A 23,130-nucleotide genomic window follows, 5' to 3' on the forward strand; every position below is an offset into this window, starting at 1 on the left:
TACACAGTAGTAACTTTTTATTACAAATTTACACCAAAATTACATACCAAACGCACATTTATTTAAGTACATAAATTATGTATAATTTTAGAATTTTTAATAAATAATTACTTATAAATTTATATATACGTGTATATATATATATATATTTTTTTTTTTTTTTAACAAAACGTAATTATATCATTTATTGCGTATAATATCTATACGCGGAGTAATACTTTTATTATATTATTTTTATTACACGATTATAGAACGATTAAATAATTATATTAAAAATTGAAATTACAAATCTTAAATAAGATTACCGACATCAAACAGATGTTTAATACCAATATAATTTTTGTTGATTATTATTTTAGGAAAACATAAAAATAACGCAACATAATTATTACGACATTAATAGTTACGTCGATCTTTTCAAAACATTGCTTTATATATTCTTGCTAAATAATTAAGAAAAAAAAAGGAAAAAAAAAGAAATAGTAAAAACTGAAAGACTATAATTGTATGTAATAAGCTATAAATAATATTAGTAATATTACATACATAGTGAGCAAGTGTTCGTTTAAAATGTTACCGACAAAGAGTGAACAAAATTAGTTCACAATTGTCATAATTTTTGCTAAACTACCATTCCTATCTTTTCTTTTTGTTGCGTTAAATTTGGCAATTAAGTAACTATTTCTTTTTATAGCCGTACGAAGAAATTGCTGTAACAGAAAAAAGATTTTTCTTACCAAATAGCTTCGTTGGAATGTGTTATTCGTGTTCTCAAAGTAATGTTAATTCATTCTCATCTAATTATTATTATGAGATAAGTAATGAAGATACTTTTTTTCTTTTTTTAAACGTACCATCGTATTCCTTATCAACCTGTATTAGCAACGAGTACCATTGAGGTCCGCTTATCTGTTGCAATTCCAGCGTGCCTCCATATTGCGCTGGCAAACATTTCGGCGATATATATTGTTGTAACGATTTACGATCGGTGCCGTGAAAGATTATCTAATAAAGAAAAAAAAAAAGAAAAAATGACGGAAAATTAAAAAAAAAAAGAAACTATTTAATAAATCAAATCGTAAAATTTTAACACTCAGAAAAATTAATCTTCTTTTTTTTATATTTTTTTTATAAAGAACATTTAATATTTTATGACAGTCTAAATTATTGCAAGTTTAATATAAATTTTGACAGGAATATTACAGTTGATATAAAATCTGCTAACAGAATGACGGTAGATTAAAGTGCATTAGAAAAATTATTATTTTGTAGTTATTTATAATATATTTCATGTAAGTAATCATAAAATAATAAACTCTATGGCAAATTGATAGAATACTACTGATATAATTTTATTTACTAAGATTCTTAATATGCTCACCCTGTTTCTTAATTTCTCTTTCAGGAACGGTTTAAACAGCGCGAACACCATGTTGAATACGTACGGCTGATTCACGATGTGCAAGTTTTTAATTCTAACAGGCATCGCTTCCTGCAGAAGGTCGACTATCCTTTTGGCAAACGGCGGGGTGAACTGCCAGGTTTGTTGAAGGGTGAGACCGTCCATGTCGAAAATGACAACCGCACCCGCGATCTGCGTGCTCGGCTCTAGCATTGCCGCTTCCAAATACAGCACGCATCCTTTATAGACCTCGTCGAGGCTACATTTATTGTGCTTCCACTTTTTACCGAGCTCAATTATTAATATACGTCGACCATGCTGGTCACGATTTGGCAGCACGGTCAGAATATTATGCTCGAAGATGTTCTTCTCTCTGCTCGGCTTCAAGTTGTCGTATATAGACGAGTGTTTTACTTTGAAGTTGTAATAATGCTTAATGAGATTGAGCGATGATTCGGGATAGTACTTGCACGGCCTCAGGAATCTGATCAACCATGCCTCGTTGTCTATCGGACACTTTAAATCTTTCTCGGCTGTCAGATAAGAAAGAAAATAAAAATTAATTAAAAAAAAATAATAATATAGAATTAAAACAAATATATAAGAAATTTTGGCATACCTTTTAATAATTCTTGCAAGCGTGCCATCGACTGTTTTTGAAGTTCGGGTGTTTCTCTTAATTCTTTTCTAGCGACTTCTTGTAATTCCTGACTAGGAGGACCCAGCTCGAATTCGAGCGTATAATCGCCAATTGTTAATGACGGCACTTCCTTGATGTCGGACAACATGACTCCTGAAAAAAAAAAAAATGAAACATGTTAGCTTGGAAATCATTTTTAACTTTTGGTCAATACTTGGTCGGTTCTTCTTTGACAGACACTCGCTAACAATAATAGCAAACAATGGGTGGCTGTGAAAATTAATTGCCAATTTGTACTTCGTTAACAAGTTAAGTTGTGTAATTATTGGTTAAACAAAAAGATATAAACGGTTGAAACAATTTTATTTATGTTATTTATAATTTTATATTATACATATTAGAATTTTGAAACCAGTTTATTATTTATGACATATTTTAAATATGTGATAATAATTGACACGTTGACACAATATTTTTAAATTGCACGAACGGTGGAAACAAGGCATCTGCGAAGAATCAAGCGATACTGTCGGTTCGTCACATAAATCGATAAAAGAGACGTGTTTCTTTCTTCACGGGAACGATCATTAATTAGTGCATTACAAATGCGATGACGCAATCAAGTGACTGTGGAGACTGCGAAATAAAAATCTCCACTGGTGTGTCACGTTCGCGCAGATAATTATTAAAAACTTGACTCAGCTACGTTATCAAGGAAGAGTAGAAGATTATATTTTGTGGTCACAAATTTTTTCCATTTATTCAGAATTATTCTGAATTTTTCAAACAATCATAATTATAATTTTTTAATAAATAAAAAAAAAGGAAAAAAAAAGAGTCAAAGTTGTTGTGTTGATATATCGATTATATTAATTGATGTTATTTTATCACGTAATCTCAACCTATCATTAATTTTTGTTATTCAATTCTCAAAGAATCTTTGATTCATGAACAGTTTAAAAAGTTCAATAAATGATAACGTTATCTGAGCAAGAAGATATAAATACATCGCGGAAGGAGGATTATTATTTTCTGACATAATGCTCGACGCTTTTTAAACACCACATGCAGTTAGTTACAGTATCATCGCTGTTACTACGTGTTACGAATCGAGATCAACGATTTACGAAAGAGCCTTGAATGGAAAACCTTGACTCCGCAGCTAAAGGGACGGGCGAGACGGGACTTTCAAGGTTTCGCGGAAACTTTCTTTTACATTTTTCACTTCGTTGAATCCATTAAACTCCAAAAGCGCCACTTTATTTTCACAAAGTTTGCCACATTTTGACGAACTTACAAACGGCTCTTGAACCGAAACACCGCAACGGAACGCAAGTGCAACGTTACGTGCGTCGAATGTATGTGCGCTATTCAGTAGGCGTCGCTTGAAATACTGATATCGCCGGTGCAAACGAACTACTGGGTTACTGCAAGCAGTCGCTGTCTGCGCCTTATCGTTTCCTCAGACAAGTGCGCGTATATGTTCTCTTATACATACATAAATAACATTTTTTTTTTCTTTTCCTTTACTCCATACACACGACCGCGAAAGTCGAGGAGTTTGTATGCACGCGTTACGCGCAACGTATTACGGAATATCAGATTCAAGATGAAGAACTCGGTGTAATGCGTTACGCCACGCGCCTGAACTTGCGATTTTGCAGGATGCAATTATGCAACGCCTAAGTCGGTACGTTATTACACGATAATTTTGCGGTGGCACGCGAGAATCCGTCTCTATTTTCTGCGCCCGTCCGCGATGCGCCGCGCAACGGATCGCGAATTAGCTCGGAATCTTGACCGCGCGATCGCATTCACGTGGGAAATTAATTACGGCGTTGTCCTTACGTTGCAAATCGATAAGAGACAATGCCTGTTATAATCGCAATTCCCGCGATGCTACGCAAAACACGTGTTTTGCACAGTGCATTAAATAATAATTATAAAACCGGTAACAACACATCGGGGAAAAAAAAAAAATAGTCACTATTTATCGGTGAGGGATCAATTTTTTTTCCACATGCGATGTAAATTACGTAAAGGCGCGATTAAATGGAGAACAGAAGAAACAAACAATGAACGGAATTATATTTTTGTTTGTCCTCTTATGCCGTCTTACATGAGATCCAATGGATCCATGAAGATTATAAATAATCTCGCGTTCGTTTAAATGCTATCCTGTTTGTTAAATTTTCTAAAGATTATTGTGGAATACTATTTTTTTTACACGAAAAAGTACTGAGATGCGTATTTCTGATACGTTTATAAAAAAAGAAAAAAAAAACCATAAAGTAATATTTGATCAACTTACTATTTGCAGGCGAGGCACGTCACCGAAAACTATATTTCAAGTTTGAAGTTAGATACCTCGTTTTCTGAGAAGTCGTTTATGATGCAGGCACTTCTATTTTAATGGTATATCGATCTTTCAGACGATATTTGCAGATATAGAAGAACAGAAACGACATCCTCCGACTAAAATTTCGAGGTACTGATATTTTTGAGTCATAAAAGACTGCTAAAAGACAATATGTTTTAATAATGAACAAATAAAGAATAGAAAGATTATTGCGGGTAATTTTAAATAGAGAGATCTATCAAGCTAATTAATATAATTTAAATTTCCAATTCAAATTATTTTACTTTCTAAATTTTACATAATTAATTCAAATATATTGCAGAGTTATTTCAAAATAAGAACAAAAAGAAGATTGTTGTGGAAACATAATTCGGAGATAAATAGTTTCCAATAAAATTAATAAAATCTAATTTCGCAATAATAAATAATAAATAAGTAATTGTGCCAGATCTATGCTGCCTTTTACTGTACTTTCGCATCCGTACATATACTTTCACAATCGTGAACACATTCAAGTGCACTTTACCTCCCTTACCGAACGACTATTGGTTTTGTAAATAACTGGCAATCGGCCAAAACTGTTTTCTCTTTCCTTGAAAAATTGCACGTGGCAACAAGTAAATTAAAAAAAAAGATCTTGATTCGGACTTTAATATCGAATTAATCGTGACAAATTACATTAACATATAGTTATGTCGGTTTAATAAATTTTTACACAGGAAACAGATGGAGGAAAGACAATTATATTGACCACTTAGTTAGTCCGTCGAAAGACAAAAGTGCGTTGGAAATGCGATATATTTTAAAAAGACGAGAAAGGAATAAAAGAAGAAGGTCCGATGAGAAAACCTAAACTTCCACCTGACAGTCGATGTTCACGACTTCGCAAAATGCAGGTCGCCTAATTTATTAACGATTTCGCGTTTGCGACGAATTGATAAAAATAATTGTAATTACATGGGACGGAAAGGGGCGTCCGTAAAATAAAGGTGTGCCGTAAATGGGACGTCAAATATTTCTTCGAGCGTAATGTGCCATGAAGCCACATCCGGCCAACGGGAAATGCGATGCTGATGACTTCTCTCGAATCAACTCACGCTCTCGAAAGACTCGTGGAAAGATCCATTAAAACGAAGACATCGACAACTAAATCGCACTAAATATTCCATTGAGATATTCCATTGAAATATTCCATTGAAATATTCCATTGAGATATCCAGAGCGCGAATGAAGTAAGTTTATAATAATAAAACTCACTTTAAGTATAAAATTATCTTCAATATTTCAAGCGTTGCTGAGTCATTTTATTCTGACTTTAAACCTCGTGTATATTACTTAGTAAGATTAAACGATAAAAAAATGATACAACATAAAATTGCATAATACTTTTTTTTTTTTTTTTTGAATAATAATGAATAATATATAACCGTCTTTTACTATTTTTTTTTCTTATATGACACTTTTGTCTCTGCCAATGCGATTGATATTCGGACAGACAGGCAAAAACAACTTTTTAATTCAGCAATTAATTAATTCTCATCATTCTTCTTAAGCAAAATAAAAAAAAAATTAATTGCCTACATAGATTACAAAACGGAAATAACATTTTTGCGTTATTAATATTTTAAGAAATTTTACATTTCCATATAAACTCTAATTTCAACGGAATATTACTTCAAGGCGGTCCAGTAGCCAGGACCAGTAAGCCAGCTTATATTGTATTTATGTCATGGCCACGAAGAGATTGGTTCGTGAGTTCTAGGACCAGTTTTGAATTACAAAATTGCTCTTGAAGAAAGGTGAAGTTATTGGAAACTTTTAGTGAAAAAATTAAGAATACTCGCACTTATAAAAGTGGACAAATATTTTTTTTCTTTTTTTTTTCTTTTCCCCGCAAATCGGCATATTCTTAGGTGTCAAACGTTAAATATTAATCCTAAAATATTTAAACAGCCTGTGGCTTTAAAATTTGTTACTGATTTAGCTTTATAATTTTTTCCCCTACGTATCAACGACATAGCAAGCTATATTATAATCATATTAAATATAATAACCTTTTTTTCTTTTAATTAATCATATTTTTGCATACATCAAAAAATAAAATAATTTTCTGTGAGAATAATCTAAGATCCTCACGTGCGATAAAATTCAGATAACGGCGGAGAGAAGCGTTCGTAACAATTGAAAGAAATTTTCATTATCTGTTCAACTAGTCCGGTGAATCCGGAGGAAGATAGACGGGAAATGAGCGCAAAAAGTTCCGTACGTTTTTTTTTTTTTTTGCTGGGGAGGTCAATTCGGAAAATCCTCAAGAAAGTAGCAAGCCGAGAAACGCAAACGGTTAATGATAAAATGCGCCGCTAACGGTTTATAATGTAGGACTGCATCGCTCTAATAATTTATTCCCGGTAAATCCTCGGTTTTATAAGAGACAATATAATCCACGATTCAAGGATACTTAGTAAAAAACGTTGCATTGAATTATTAGCAATTTTTTGCCTTCCCTCTTTTTTTTTCTCCTCGAGAAACGAGTTAAAGCTTCCTGCTCTAACTTGGTTTTACATAAATTTAATTCTGCGTCTCATCTATAAACGGAGACGTAAACACTATTTATTACATCTTCGCGTAAAATATAATCGAAACATTTTAAATACATAATTAACAAAAATTTAGTAGAACACCAATTAAATTCATTTACGGATACATTTGTTACAAAAAACTGGAAGGGAAAATTCTCTTTTAATAAATACCGCAATACTTTTAACAAAACTCTAAGTATTTCCCACGTACTCAGTATCACATATTATGTAAGTAATAATAATAAATAAGTTGCATTAGTAAGCTGCAGTGCAGTATTTCCCACTGACCCGAGAACTCTTATATAAGATTCCATTTTTTAATCAGAGGGGAAAAAAAAAAAAATAATAAAAAGAGAGAAAAAAAATTAAACAAGAATATTAAGTTGCGTAAGTCGTCATCAATAACGCATTGTGCAATAAAACATACAATACGATTGCAATTTAAAGAATGCGAAAGTGCACCTTTGACAAATTTTTGTAACACAATCTCAATTGTTTGTGACACACCATGACCTAATAAACATTCAATTGACACATGCTACAATAAAATGAATGGTTATGCAAAGGAAAAGCTATCGTTATTCAATACGCTTGATTTCACAATTTTCCGTTACTTCGCAGGAGCAACAAATAAGGCTCGCGATTGCAATAATGCGATTTAATGACTTTCGGCTGATTAAAGTTACTTGTACATTGAGAAGGTACTCACGTTCGATGTAACAGCCCGTCGCAAGCGAGCTTGATAATTTCGCGGTGAAGAAATGTTAAAAATAAATAGGCAAACTGTCGGACGTGTGAGCAGCGCGTTAGAGGAACAGACGAAATGTGAATGCTACGTTCGGCCGTTCACCTATCTTCATTTATCTAGCACGTGCTTTGATACGCTCTGACTAGAAAGTTGATAGAAAAGAGACGTGATATCGGCCATGCAGTTTTAGTAACGCGGCTTTACAATTCGTTCAGGAGTCCATTCTGACAGTCATACCGCTCGTAGCGCACGATGGGAATTTCTGACGTCAAATCGCGTCTTTATACGTTTACACGTGTAACATTGACAATGAAACGCGTATCCAATACACGTTTACTGACCTATGTTACGATTTCCTTTACAAAACAATTAATATGATACTTTTGACTTAAGCAATTTTTTTTTCTCTCTTTTTTTTTTTTTTTTTTATTTTATACTCACTGTCTAATAAAGGTGCCATGATACTCTGCGTTTTTCCGCGCTAACCACAGCCGCGTCACTCGAAGATACGACACAAAATTTAGAGGATACTCGGACACGAAACGATCGTGGAACGTTCGGCGTTTCAAACGATCCGGCCGGCACCAAAAGCGCTCGAAAATTGCCGCTAGCACGGCATCGGTATCCACTCTTATACGTGGTATAAAAATCTTCAGGGTCAAGAAAGGTAGGCAGTAAACGTCAACGATTTAGCGCGGACGCACGGCGACTCCGTTACTGACTGGCATACAAATGCGAGCAGCACATAATTTTATTGCCAATGCCATTAAACGTCGGCGTAATAAAAAAAAAACGAATCGCCCAATAGTGACGCGATGATATATAAATAAAACCGTAATTAATTTAACGACGTGAATATTGTCATTTAATCGAATGGTAGATTGCAACGTATAAATATTCAATTTCAATTGTCAGCACATCATTCGATAACGGCGAGCTACATTCGCGAATTTATCACGCTTTTGTTCATTCGCGTCGATACTGCGGTGGTTTGGAAAGTTTGCAGAGCCAAAAATATTCTTTTATAAAGGTACTCAAAGGTAAGAATTTTTCGAAAAAAGCACATTTCAAGTTAAACATTATTACGGAATTGTTAAAAAAAAAAGAAAAAAAAAATTGCATATTGAATAGTACTGAGAATCATTATAATCGTGTGCGTTTATTAATTTTTATCGATTGCTGTCCGATGTTATTGTTGGATGTTATAAAAAAAAATTAATGACATAAAAATCGCAATTTTATGCAAATAAAATCTCAATTAATATTTTAATCTAGATAAATCATTCGTAAATAATGATTCTGAATTAATGACATAATTATTACAAATGACAAAATCCTTTATATAATGAAGTATATATACAGATAGAATTTATAAAATTAATATTATTTATACGATATTTTTATTATCGATTTATTACATACTTTATTTATCTATATCAATAAAATGATAAAAATTAAAGTAAACTTTGTCCAAAAAAGAAAAAAAATTATTTATCCGCCGTTGCACATAAAGTTGCAAATACAAAATTTTTATAGTTAAAAATAAGCTTCGCACCTGATGGAACTAACACCATTTTGCCCAACTGCGGTCCGTTCCAGCTTGGTAGAAATCAATCACATGTACAGCGCGATCGAAAAATTAATTTGACACTGACAGACGTGTAATATGCCTTATGAAAGTGCACGTCGCTACTCACTAATAAATGAATATGTTAGAATGACGTTTCCTTCTATATAAACGAGCGCGAGTTCGGACCAGTTTGATCTTTACCCTTCCGCCGTCAGTCGCTGTTGCATTACGTTATGCCTCCTTTATCAACTTTGTCTTTTTCCCCACCACTTAATTTGCACTTAATGTGCTTCGAACGAATTATACGCAACGTGTAGATGTAATCTGAGTCGAATCAGAATACTAAAAACAGCTGTTATCAATAATTATATTTATTATGACTTTAATGATTCTCAATAGAAATAAATTTTCCTTTTTTCCTCTTTTTTTTTTCTTTTTCCGTATTGTAGAATTAAGTTTTTATTGTAAGATTCCAAAATTATTCGTGCAAATTATTGAAAATTATTGAAGATTATCGCAAAAATATTACTAAAAATAAATTTTAAAGATATTTTTTCAACATGAAAAATACTGAAACCTAGTAAAAAAAAAAAAAATTACTAACAATTATACTATTACACAATGGTAATGACATCCGTATCCTTATTTGCTATTAATTTGTTGCTGAATAAAGATTTACTCACTTTTTCACATTATTTTTTTGTGCGATACAGGTTTTTATACACATAATGTAACTATGTGTGTAAAAGGAAGTTATAATCAATACAGTTTCTTGGATAGAAATAAAATGTAACGTTCGCGATAATGCAATCGAGGTGCATACTTAAATAATAATATGTAACACCGCATGGAGACATAGTCAAAGCAGCATGCAGTTATTTTTTTTTTTTTTGTTCTAGTCTGGTAACCTGTTACACAGTTAAAGAATAATCAATTAAAAAAAACTAAATGTTAGAAGAGAAGTACGTGACGAGCAGTAAGTAAACATTAATTATTAGTACTCACTTTTTTCTTTCGACGATTTAATCAGTGTCTGTTAAGTTGCACACTGCAATTGTATTAATGCTGAGTCAAGTCATGTATGTATATATATTTTTTTTTTTTCAAATAAATTATGTACATACACATTTTTGCAATATGCGCGCGTCAGCGGAACGCAAAAAAAACCGCAGCAAGAAACTTAGTATTAACATTGGACATATGACTTTAATAAAAAGTTATTTGTAAAAAATTATATTCTTTTTTAGATATTTCTATACTACTATAACGTTTTAATTCTTAAAATAATATTTTTTTTATATTAATTTATTACTGTAATATAATAATCTATTTGTGTAGATGTCCCGATGTATTTTTTAGATTTTTTATAAGCACATCTATAATAATAGTTAAAAGTGCACGATCCAAGTTTAAACGTTTTTTACAAACGAGCAAGATGTATAGAAAAAAATTAAATTTAAATCTCAATGCATTACATTCTATAATAAGGCTTAATTGATCTACTATTCGAACGTAATAAGCAAAAAAAAGAAAAAAAATAATAAAAGAAAACTAGTTTTGCGATTTTAGCTGAGTTGTAAAAATTAATAACGTTAATAACCGAGTATCAATTAATATTATTTTATTCAACCTGCACTGACCTTGTTCAAAAATAAATAAAATTGTAATAATCGTCAAAATTTACTTCGATGCATTTTTAATCGACTTTCCTAATTGAAAAACGTCTGACAAAGTAAAGATACAAAAATTTCTTGTTTCGAACCATAACGCAAAATTATTATGACCCGCGCGTATTACTGATAACAATGGGCTTTAAAATATATTAACCAAAAAGAAGTAGGTAGGCGGACAAAAGTTCAGGAAAACTTTCACGTATTAATCGATCGTTGATCCAGCGTTTTACACAGCGATAAATGACCAACGGCCGAATTATCGAGTGGAAAATCCTATCCTGTCTACCACTCTCATGTTATCGCGCACGTAACGAAGAAAGGCTCTGTTTGCTGAAACACTGTGTGTATGTGTGTGTGTGTATGCGTATATCGTCGTACATGTTTGCAATTTTGCACGATTCCACGTCGATGTGTGCGCGATTGAGCGCGTGTACGTGTAAACACCACTGCGAAGCATGTTCGATCACGCTTCCGACTTCAGATAAATTTAGTTCTACTCGGCCAAGCGACGATTTCCCTTTCTACGGGTGTAGCTGTTCGATGGTCTTTGCATCGTTTAGTGAGAGTTCATGCGTGGGAATTGCATAAGCGCTTTAAACGGCCGCGTGAGCTGAAGCCAGCAGCTTTCAACGGTGATATCAGAGGTCGCATCGGAAGCTAAATGGATAATAACATCTTCCGTGAAATTGATTTAGCACATTGAAGATGCGTTTTTTCACGATGAAAGTGTTGAGAACGTATATAAAAGATCTACCACGCACTAACCGCGACGTAAAATGGATGTTTCGCTGCGTTTTTTTTCTTTTTTTTTCCTCTTTTTTTCTCCCGGTGAAGAAAGAAGTCTAATTTCGCGCTTAGAATAAGCATCTCGGATTACTGAACGAATCGTGGAGAGAGCGGTTCTACAAATGTACCCGATGTAGACGCTCATCATTTATTGAAGTTTGATAAGAAAAATTGAATAACACATCTCTTCGCTACCTTTCTCTGGACGTCATTAGTTTGTATTCTTATGAAAATAATCTGACTCTTAGTGAAGCAGGTGCTAGATGAATCTCTCGTTACGAAACACGCCCGTTATGTTACTTCTCGTTAGGTTCACTTGAGGGTGACACGTCTGTACGACTGATATAATTGCGGGTTTGTTACACCTTAATTCCATTCTTCCCTCATAATCCTCACCGTAATGTAAGTTTTAATCGCCGCGGTGCCATTAGCTTTCCACTTCTCAAAACAATGGGAAACAAATGTACGAGATACTTAATCTAAAAGAAAATGAGATAATAGCATATTTCGTGCTAATTCCATGTCGCGAAATTAAAAAGAAAAAAAGGAAAAAAAAAAAGAAGAAAAGCGATCAATTATTTCGCTTAAAAAATTTATAATCAAAAATAATCAGCAAATCGAATAGAACCGCGTGAATTTCATCGATCGACGAGATAGATTGATAGAGACGTAATCTGCAAATTAATTACCAGATAAACTTAAGTGTGTGTACGAGAAGAGCGCAGCTCAAGTAATCGAATAAGACTAAGCTTAACCCGTTATCCACGATTAATAAATACCGCGTCGTCTGCGACATGGCTATCGTTCTCGTGATCGTTACAAGCGTGTCATCAGCATCATCGCTCGCGGTGCAATCGACTTTTAACTATTAGATCAACGGTGACGTATAGATGCAAGCCTGACGAGCGTAATCTCGAATAGCGACCAGTGTGGCAAAACACATTGGATTTTATATAAAAACAAATTCGCAAATGCGATTCTAATTGACGGATAAAATCGATGTGGAGCGAATTATTGCGTATAATTCGCTGCTCCATATCGTCCAAATTGCAACGTCATCGTCGATTACCGAGCCGCAATCATTCAGACGAATATTGCCGCGCGTTAGAAAGTACCGTGATCAACGCTCTTTGTGCAATCGAAGACACTTAGCGTTTCTTGCTGCGCCCTGACAAAATGCACCATCGCTTCCAATTATTGGACCACTTTGCCAGTGGAAAATTATTCGCATCAACGTTTTTTTTTTTTTTACTGAGATTGTTTGTCAAACACGATCATTTTAAAATACCAGGTTTTTACTTGCCAATAATTTCGAATTCGTATAAATAAAATAAGTAAATATTTCGTAAAAGAATAATTTTAAATTTGCTTAGTTATCAATTGTGTTTTTTTTACAATTTTTCTTTTTTTATCACGTCTATTCTTAAAAAGTTTAAAATTATTTATTAACAGTTGCGGATAATAGATATTAATTTGTAAGTAAAATTGCTGTACTTAAAGTTTAGACTACAATAAATAAATTTCTTTTTTAATTAGAAGCTTGAGCGATCTATTAAAAATTATTTTAATTACTTGGCTTGTCACCTTTAATTTTGTAAAATAAAATATTAATTATTATCGTTATTTCCGTTAAATTTAACCCGAATCCAACGTAGATATATGACTTTGGGTTAATTAATTCGGATTACGGAGAGAGCGTTACATTTCAATTTGTATGTACTCTACTATGTAAAGTGTCCTAAACAACACGTCACTTCCGAAAACTGGGTAGGAAATTAGAATTAAAGACAAAAAGTCATATATTATAAAATTGTAACTATTACTAAAAAAAAAAAGTTATAATTAGGATAGTTTAACCTAATCTAGCCCGACAAATTATTTATAGAAACGGACTTGAAACATGCCACTATACCTGTAAGAAATTAATTATAATAGTCGCTTTGTAATTATAATCTCGTTAGTAATCATTATTTATTTTGTAATACACAATTGTGGAGCACAACCTTGATTTCATCTTTAGAGTTCAAGTTCTTGCCGGTGCAGCTTTTTAATGAATTTTTTATCCTTTTATATATGCTCTATTTAACTCCGCTAATCAATACAATAAGTGAACAGTCGCGCGAGTTACGTATACCAGCTTCAGTAAAAAGAATATGATCGAAATAAATGTATAACGTACAAACGTTTGTACCTGTCGGGAACACGCGGAGCGTCCGAACGGCGAACGGAGGTAAGACTGTCGCGTCATTGTTGGTTAACGGTTCCTGAAATTCCACGAGCCCTCCAGATAGCTAGGACTGGAGGTTCACGAGCCGAGTAGACGACGGCCCTTCCATCGGTTCTCGGTGGAAAGGGGATTGTACCGAGGCGGTCGTGCAACTTTCTCGCTGCCGGGATTGCAAATGCGGAAGAGGTCGGAGAGTACATGCGAGAGTACATGAGAGCTTATAGTGCGATTCATCGGTCAGTACCCACAGGATCGTTGCCCTGTAAAGAACGTAGACCTCGGTTCCTCGTACTCGGCCTATCCGTCCGGTGAGTCCGATCGAATTCCGATCCGTACGCTCGCCGTGATATCGCGAAATATCGTGCCGGCGAGCATCAGGGTGAATCGTAATTGCTAATTTTTCGATCAATTTTTAAACGTTCTTATTGCAGTTCATTCGAATTCATAGCTTTGAAGAGTGCTTTTAAATTCAAAATCGTTGGCAACTTTATTCCTCCAAAGTAAACAAGGTCTTTTGCTTGGTATGTTTTTTTTTTATTTAAATATCACGGCGCATTGTTAACTTAAACCAAAGAAGCAAGAGAGAGAAAGAGAGAGAGACAAGTTCTGATTAGTTTCAGCATGCATAATATATGTATTGTAGTGTTTTGATGCTTCGTGATTATGTGAGTTATAAAATATTCCTTCAAGTTCATATATAAATACTGCCGCATAGCAATGACCTAATCCTTGAAAAAGAAAAAAAAAATTAAATATATACGAGTCTTAATTTTGGTAAATTTATGTACATTTTAATTAATTATGTGTTAATTCAATAATTATATTTTGTACTCGCTTTATCTCTCATATAGGCCTTACTTGCAAAATTAATACCGTCGTAAAAAAAAAATTGCTAAAACAATTATGTGAAGAAGTAAAACCTGAATAAGTGGAAAATTTATTGCACGCACGAAGATACTATTAAAAACTGGTCAAACTTGTCGACTTGTTGATCTTATTACTCGCACATTATAAAATTAGGGTCAACGAACTATAACGAATATAAATGACAATGAAATATAAAGTGCAATTATTTTAAGTTTAATAATTAACTAATTAATTAACGTAAAACTTGCAATTATTGAAATCTATGTATTCCAATCTGTATATCTAATCAATATTATATTAAAAATTCTTCCGAGAAGAAGAGTGGTTCAATGTAGTGATTATCGTGTCGACATAGGCAACAATACTTGCAATCTAAATTACACGAAAGAGACAACTGCGAATAAAACATAGTTCCTACATTGATAGAGTTTGTCGTGAGATCGAAAACAAAACTTAAAGAAGATAAGTCACCTTCGATCTCGGGAAGTAAAAGAGTACATACGTCAGTAAAAGCAAATGGTTTAAGATATTGAATTTGTACTGATAACGTTGGAACATTTCCTCAAACTTTCATTGACTTGCTTTCTAATATTATTTTCATTGATATATATAAGTATATATAATTTTATAAATGGCAGAAAAATAAACCAACGATTTTATTACGTCTAAATACCGCGTAAAAGTAATATTAAGATAACGTTGCGTAATTTAATAATTTAATTAGGTGGATTAGAAAGTTTTGATACGCCGTTAGTAATAGAAAAATTTTTGTTTGCAAAAATGATAAAGTTGAAAATTTGCGCTCTCGAACAACTCAAACAGAATAACGCCGGTATAAAAAGTACCAATCTACGTTACAGGCAAGTATATTGAGTTGCATATCGACAGGAGTAACCTTGAGAGTCGATCATATTCTTCGCGGAGTTTTCTGATCGAAGGTAAACGAAGGGTTTCGGTTATTACGTTTGCGGAAGATTGATGTAAAACCGCGCGAGTTAGGTTACAAATGAGTTAACGTGATTCGTAAAAAAAAAAAAAAAAAAGAAGGGTTCGTGAAACACGGTTTATCATGCTTTCATAAACTGATCTTCGTAATTTTTTTCTCAAGTAACAGTCGACTTTTAGAATTACATACGCAGCGGTATATGTATGTATATATTAAAAGATAGTAACAAAATTATTTTTTAGCGTTCAAAAATTTAAATATTTAAATGTTATAATAATTTACGCTAATTGTGATTAAAAAAAAAAAAGAAAAAAAAAGAAAAAAAAAATTAATTCTGAAACAAAATTATTTCTCGCTAATGCAACAACCATGTGTTGCAATGTTATTGGGTCGATCTACTTTCCCGTTCACTACAATATGGCATTCTTCGATATTTCGTGGACAAGACTCGGCAACGGGTAACAAACAAATAAACGCAATAATGATGTAAGAATAATTTCATAAAATTCTTTCGACGATAAATGGATAACGGGCGTGTAGTAGTCGTGGAAAATGTGTTATTACCGTTGGCGTATGATGAAATATCGACGAAATCAACAGACGGAAAAAGCATTAATAACATACACTTAGATTACGTCAACGGAACGTCGTTACGTGTCGACTAGTTAGACGTGAACTTTCATACTTGATCACGTGTTCTACTTCACAAGTGATGAACACTTGTAAGAAATCTAGCATAATTGTAAGCATACATTCACGTACATTCTTCTCGGTTAGAGTCGCAGTTGGATCTCTTTCTTTTTTTTTTCTAATTATTAATTATAACCAAGAGCTAAAAGTATTCAATCGCTTGCAGGCACGACCCCTTTCACCGACCGATTTGATCGTCAATATAAAAATCATACTCCCCCGAATCTTATTTATTTGCCACCCACCGACGGACGGTCTTTGCTGACAATCAGCGCGACAACTGGGACGTTGATTCCACCGAAGAATAAACCTTTGTCCGACAGACTTTGGCGTGCACGCGACACGTAACCGTATAGAATTGCCAGTGAAAGCGCCGGGGCTGCCGATGCAATAAGATGACCCTGACATATTTCGTAATATGTAATGGTCTTTTTTTTTCTTTTCCTTCCAGGTGTAATTTGTATCGGCAAGAAGTCACCGACACCGCACGTATCCCTCTTCCGACCGCGCGGTACGTTCGCTCTCTACCCATTGCCATCTTTCGCGATATTTTCTTCGCGTCGACTTCCAATACCCACGTTCTTCTCGCGTTCCCGCTTCGTAGCCGAGCCCCGCGGAGCCTTTCTCCTCTTGTTGCGGCACAATGAATGACTCGGACATTCTGCCGTTCGCGTGCATATATTCCATACGGCCGCATTGTGACGCGCGACGACAAACGATACCGTTATGTCATAGATAACGAGCGGCGGCACCGAGTAACTTTCTGAGGTAACGTTGGAAGTTCGCACGGTAGTTCGGGATTGCGAAAATAAACGTACGCGCCGCCTAATGATCTGGCCGGCGCTTTGAAAAATGCGAGATAAACGCGGCTGGAGCTGCAACTTTTTCCGAGAGTCATCACGCGCGCGGTTGCTTATTACCAGACCTTGAGAATCTACACCAGTAGAAGATCCCAAACGGTTCGAATCGCGTATTGTAAACGCGAAATGCTAGGCGATAAATCATGTATTTTCTTTTAAATTAATTTCCTCTTTTTAATTAAAATAATTAATATAACGCGTTGATTACTATAAAGTAAAGTTACGCCTGTTCTTTACGATACCTGAACGCAAACGTCATACACATATAGTACAACGGTTCTGTTCTGCTTGTTCCTACCGGAAACAATATAATAATATCTATTAAAAAAAAATATTAAAGAAAATTTTGCCGTGCAAAATACAGCGTAATTAGAAGAAAAGCTACCATAACGAATAGTAATTAGAAAAAAAGAAAGAAAAAAAAGAAAAAAAAAAAAAAAAAACAATCTTCCGTGCTCATTACTTGAAATTGTTGGCGGCGATAATCTCGTATCTCAACCGTAACTATGTAAAACGACCTCTGGTATCTTGCGGCGGACTACTCCAGGCTTCCTCGGAGCCGAGGAGTGTTGCACACGCGAAGACGTTATACTAAGAGTTTGTTCAATTGCGGTCGGCTTCTGACGCGCGGCGAAAAGTGAACCGCCGGCGCGCGGAGTTGCAGATACAAAGAAATGTGCGCCAGTTACATCATCGCCGCGATCGGCATAGTCAGACAAGGCAGCTACGCCTGGGAAAACAGCGGCCGCATCTTTCACTGTGCCGCAGTACTGTGTTTTAGCCGCGAAACGAAAGGCGCATCAGCGAGCATAACGCGCGAGCAGAGAGATCTTTCGTATATTTATTAAAGTTCGTCCGCCGTTCCCGTCGTTTGAACTCGTGGATTTTAATACGCGCGGGCGCAGCGTTTTATTCCGATTACACATATGTGCGCAGTAACGCCCGCCTTCGGCGAGCCGCTGTCGAGTGCAACGAGTTAATAAGTGTTGTTTAAAGAAAGAGAAATAGAGCCGTGGCGGGAGAACAATACCGCGACGTTGATGCAACGTGTTATCCTGCCTCGAACAGCAAATCAGACTTATCCGTTTGCGTAACGTGGATGTATTTTGTCGAAAAAAAAAATAAAAAAAACGCGGGTATCTCAGGTGCGCGAGGTGTACGTACTTTGCGGGAATTAATAGACGGATTTTAATTATATGTGCGTTTCGCGGGCAATTCCGAGAAAATGACCAGGATTGAAACAGCGCCGGGCAGACATTGCCGCAAGAGTAGAATACCGCCAACCGGATATTGGTTTCGTAGAGGCTGAAGGAGGCGTAGTTGTGTCGCACACAGGGACAACGGAACGCTCGTGAAAATATACAGCTATCATGTCCGACGTGCGTATTACGACACAGGAAACAGACACGCTTCTATGATACACTCCGAAACGTTTACGAGTCCGCTCGGGCGTATTTTATTTCCCCCGCTGTGCTGATAATAATTAATTTGCCCGCGAAATTGATACGATTGAGGAGAGCGAGAACGTTCATCAGCGGTACAACAATATACGTATTAGATTGATTTAAATCGCGATCGCCGTAGCCAGCAAAGTATTATTTTTTTAAAAGTCGCGCTGGCTTCGGTCTTTCGACGTTCGCGTGCCGTTAATCGAATGTAGACGTTGGCATCTTCGTATGCGTATCCCGCCGGCGTGATTGATGGCAGATTAAGATTAATCATAACGACGCTTTAATCTTCGATATCTTGTTGATGCGAACCAGACTTTAGTCGACTCTGCCGCGAGTTAAAATTATTCAAGGCTACGGTGACTGCGCGGCATTTAAATAATCTTTATTTAAAAGCACTCGGCAACAATATTTGACGAGGTGAAAAAAAGAATTTAGTTTGAGTCAGCGACAAGTCGGCATCGAGAAGAATCATTTGCTCGTACGCGATACCGCTCGCAGGCACGTTGCAACGACACGCACGTGCACTCGAACATGTCAATTCACGCACGTACATTTATCTACTCGCGTGTGGATGTACGTGTGCACGAATATATCGGTAGAAGGAGGCTATCTGGTAAAGCCGGAGACAGGCGATCGGCCAATAGTTGAGCGGGCGCGATCCACGACTGAATGAACCGCGCTATTTCGCTTTTTCGCGAACGAAAACTGCATCGGGGGGCCCGTAAAATTTCGTAAATATTTAATGACGTAGATTTACCGCGCGTTATCATGCCGCAGGAAAACGAAAAGGCCAACGGCGACGTCGAGGTGAGGATCCCGACGAAAAACCGGCGCAGTCCCTCTTCGGACGAAAGCGACGCGGGGGACCGGAGCGCATTTGGCGAAGACAACTTCGATGTCAAGAAGCAGGTGGATTTAGGACTTTGCAAGGGCGCGGACGACATGCCGGAACTAAAGGATAAAGAGCTGGAGGACGACGAGCAGATCACTCTGGAGCTGTGCGATCCGCCGCCGGAGGTCATGGAGTACGCCAGGAGGGAATTGGGCGAGACCGAAGAAGTCAAGTGCCAGACCCTGCAAGAGTTTCGCGATATGATCTATGGTAATCCGAATCGGAACATTAGTCTGATAAGAATGACCGGCGACAAACGGATCACGAGTGACGTATAAATTCTTTCGTAGAGACAGGCGAGTGCCTGCCGCACAGGATGGACGACGATTTTCTCATCAGATTTCTTCGCGCCAGGAAATTTAACATAAAAAGTGCACATAAGCTGGTGAGTTATAGATGTAAATGCATTGACATTGGCACTCGCGGTCAGCTAGACAGTTCCGAGTCGATAGCACCGAAATGTTTTTGTTATTAAGTATTTTTTTTCTTTTTTTTTTTTTTTTTATCGCATAAAAGATGATAAGTGTTTGTCGTACGCAGAAACAGAAACGGAAACGATTATCGGAAAAAGAAGCACGATGAAATTGCAACGTTTTTTTTTTTTTTTTCTTTCTTTAATTACATATTTTATTTACGTATTTAAGATTCTGGACAATCTTGTGACAACTTTACGACATCTTTTACGTTAAGAAAAATTTTAATCATAATTTTAAGACCGCTGACGAGACTAATAATTTTTCATAATGCTTCTTAATTGTTGTATAACGTATTCGTTTCGTTTTATTACAAAATTATACGCAACTCAATTAAATACGGAAACTCTTGATGAATGTAATTATGTAGATTATTAGATACTGGACTGAGCGTAGACATTGCATTTAAAATTAGTTGCGCAAGTTAAAATAATATATACAATAAAGCCTTAGAAAAAGGAAATCTTCATTGTTTTTATTCCTATGTAATTTCAATATTAAAAATCTTTTTACTTTAGATAAATTGTATATAAAACAGTCAGATAAAAGATTCGCGTCGAATCATATCGTCTTCGAACGTATCAAAACACTCTCGGAGTTATTAATCTTCAACGCTTATTACGTCACTAAATACTCGCGAGCCTTTCAGAAATAAGCACTTTCATACGAGATATGCATCTAGAAGACTTCACGATATCGAAAAGCAGCAATAAATACTCTTCTTGAAAATCTTTTGAACATAAAGATAGACGTAGATATAAAATCTATATAGAGAAAATATAGAAAATTTTAAAGACCTATTTGTATGCTATTTTATTTAATTTCTCAATGATATGTATATAAAATATCATATTTGCATAGAGAATCAAAGAAGTCGATTAAGAAATTGAAGAATAATGTATTAATCGAGAAGAACATAATAACATGTACTGTACTAATCGTGCCTAGTCATATATTACTTCGTAATTACACAATTAGAAATCACAAACTAAGAAACTTGCTAGATTTTATAATAAACCTCGCTCATTTTGAAATTAATATTTCCAATAATATCCGATCGATATGTTTAGCAAAAATTTAATAATTTCATATAATTAAATATATTACGTAAATAAGTAATAATAATAATTTTTTTTTTTTATGCAATGTAAGACACTCGATCCGGCACAATTTGAGGTTTTTATCTCTATTAAAGAATTGCGCCATTTAGGATCATTAGCGGAATTGCATATTTAAAGGGAAACTTCGTTGCACGCGGTAGTTATGACGAATGTAATTCATTCAAATTAATATAATCATACGACAATTTAAATCTATAAAATATGCTTCCTTCTGGCTGTAATTTTTTCATAATTAATTAGATACAAATTTATTTAATCGCGATATGAATTTGTATGTCTACAAGCCGATTGTTTCAACTTCTTTGAAAACTTATCTATCAATTAAATATATGTTTATCTTTATTCTTAATTTGAAATAAAATAGATCGAGATCGGCATATTATCTTATTTTCTTTGTCCGATTTAATGCAAAAGCGCTTCTTGCAAAGTTACAAGATTCTATTTCGTATGTCATTGAATGTTATAATACGACAATGTAGATTATTGTTAAAATATATATATATATATATATATATATATATATATATTTTTTTTTTTACTACTTTAAAAGCCCGTTGTACGTACGTATAAAATTTCAAAAATGTTAAAATAATATATGTGATCTATGCCGGCAATTAATTTAACGAAAATGCATCGATGAATAAAGCGCAGACACGAAGTGAACCTTCTAGTTGCACAATTATGTCAAGGTAAACTGATCTACCTTTCAAAATCTGAAATACGCAGCGCGCTAGTATTTCACGAAAATTAGAATTAGTAAAAGTGGTAGAAAGAATTTAGACTTTTAACAGGACGTTTATTAGGGTTTTAGTAATTGCCTTAACAACCGCGGCATTAATATATTCTACATTTAAATAAGAGGGGAGGAAAACTGATACAGGTTTAAAATAATTCTCTGTTAAATTCGAGATAAAGCGATTCGATTGCTAATTCCCTCATCTTCATATATATAAAGAAACAAACGGGCTATTCATAAATATAATTACCGAGAATGTCCAATGAATAATTGATCAAGGATAAAAATTATCTTTACGTTCGCGAGCGAGAATGCTTGACATTTTATCTCAAGCTGTAACAATAAAACGCAGTGCTTATCAAGTGCCCTTTAAATCCATCAAAGCGCCATTTAAAAGTAAAAGAAGAGAAATTTCCTGGCCTCTAGTTTTCAAAAAAAAAAAAAAGTGAAAAAATAAAAAATAAAAATAAACTTTCCTTATCAATTTCGATCGATTTCGACAAAACAAAAATAATACAAAAATTTATTAATAATTGAATTTCGGAGTTTTGGTAGCTCCCCGAAAAATTCTAACGTCAGCGTTTGCGATTTGCAATTTTGTAACGTAATATTATTACACAAACAGTAAAAAGCGAAGTTGATTTTTCTCAAGACACTTTTGCGGTAGATAGTGAATTACTACAACTTCAAAGAGGAACATCCGGAGATCCATCAGCAGATGAACTCAACCGAGATGAGGTACATTGGTGACGACAACGTAATCACGGTACCAACGTACAGAACCCAGTGCGGCAGGCGCTTAATGATCTATCGCTTTGGCAATTGGAACCCGCGTAAATATCCCGCGGAGGAACTTTTCAAGGCTACAGTTGGGATCTTAGAGCTTGGTATTCTCGAACCCAGACATCAAATCATGGGCGGTATCGCTATTTTCGATCTAAAGGATATCTCTATGACACATGCGTGGTCTGTGACACCTCAGGTAATTTTCTTTTTTTTTTATGCATGGCATTTTCGTTATTCTCGAATTATTTGCGACATATATTATGCACGAAATTAAATTAAAAAAAATGATAATAATAAAAAATAAAATTAATAAATAAAAAAAGT

The 23,130-nt window shown here is 34.8% G+C and overlaps 2 protein-coding genes across 10 annotated transcripts in view; one reads left to right on the plus strand and one right to left on the minus strand.

Annotated features, from left to right (window-relative positions):
- LOC139103376 (alpha-tocopherol transfer protein-like) overlaps positions 1 to 23,130 on the minus strand; it is a 25,632-nt gene continuing 2,502 nt past the window's right edge. Inside the window, exons 1-6 of one of the 9 annotated variants that reach the window (XM_070657968.1) lie at positions 9,284 to 9,527; positions 4,354 to 4,557; positions 2,022 to 2,195; positions 1,382 to 1,935; positions 855 to 1,005; positions 1 to 710 (exon numbers count right to left, since the gene is read on the minus strand). In XM_070657968.1, coding sequence (XP_070514069.1) covers positions 679 to 710; positions 855 to 1,005; positions 1,382 to 1,935; positions 2,022 to 2,190 — 906 coding nt within the window. In that variant the 5' untranslated portion in view covers positions 2,191 to 2,195; positions 4,354 to 4,557; positions 9,284 to 9,527 and the 3' untranslated portion in view covers positions 1 to 678. Of the gene's footprint in view, positions 711 to 854; positions 1,006 to 1,381; positions 1,936 to 2,021; positions 2,196 to 2,532; positions 3,178 to 3,258; positions 4,012 to 4,353; positions 4,558 to 8,169; positions 9,111 to 9,283; positions 9,528 to 12,446; positions 12,471 to 17,810; positions 17,834 to 23,130 lie in introns of those variants that run through there. The other 8 variants (XM_070657971.1, XM_070657970.1, XM_070657963.1 and 5 more) reach the window with 8 other exon arrangements.
- Positions 17,951 to 23,130, plus strand: part of LOC139103372 (alpha-tocopherol transfer protein) — a 5,906-nt gene continuing 726 nt past the window's right edge. Inside the window, exons 1-4 of the mRNA XM_070657959.1 lie at positions 17,951 to 18,726; positions 19,576 to 19,900; positions 19,981 to 20,075; positions 22,688 to 23,002. Of these exons, the coding sequence (XP_070514060.1) occupies positions 18,718 to 18,726; positions 19,576 to 19,900; positions 19,981 to 20,075; positions 22,688 to 23,002 (744 nt within the window). The 5' untranslated portion in view covers positions 17,951 to 18,717. The remainder of the gene's footprint in view (positions 18,727 to 19,575; positions 19,901 to 19,980; positions 20,076 to 22,687; positions 23,003 to 23,130) is intronic.

The sequence above is a fragment of the Cardiocondyla obscurior genome, linkage group LG06, assembly GCF_019399895.1.
Source record: "Cardiocondyla obscurior isolate alpha-2009 linkage group LG06, Cobs3.1, whole genome shotgun sequence".
Classification (NCBI taxonomy): domain Eukaryota; kingdom Metazoa; phylum Arthropoda; class Insecta; order Hymenoptera; family Formicidae; genus Cardiocondyla; species Cardiocondyla obscurior.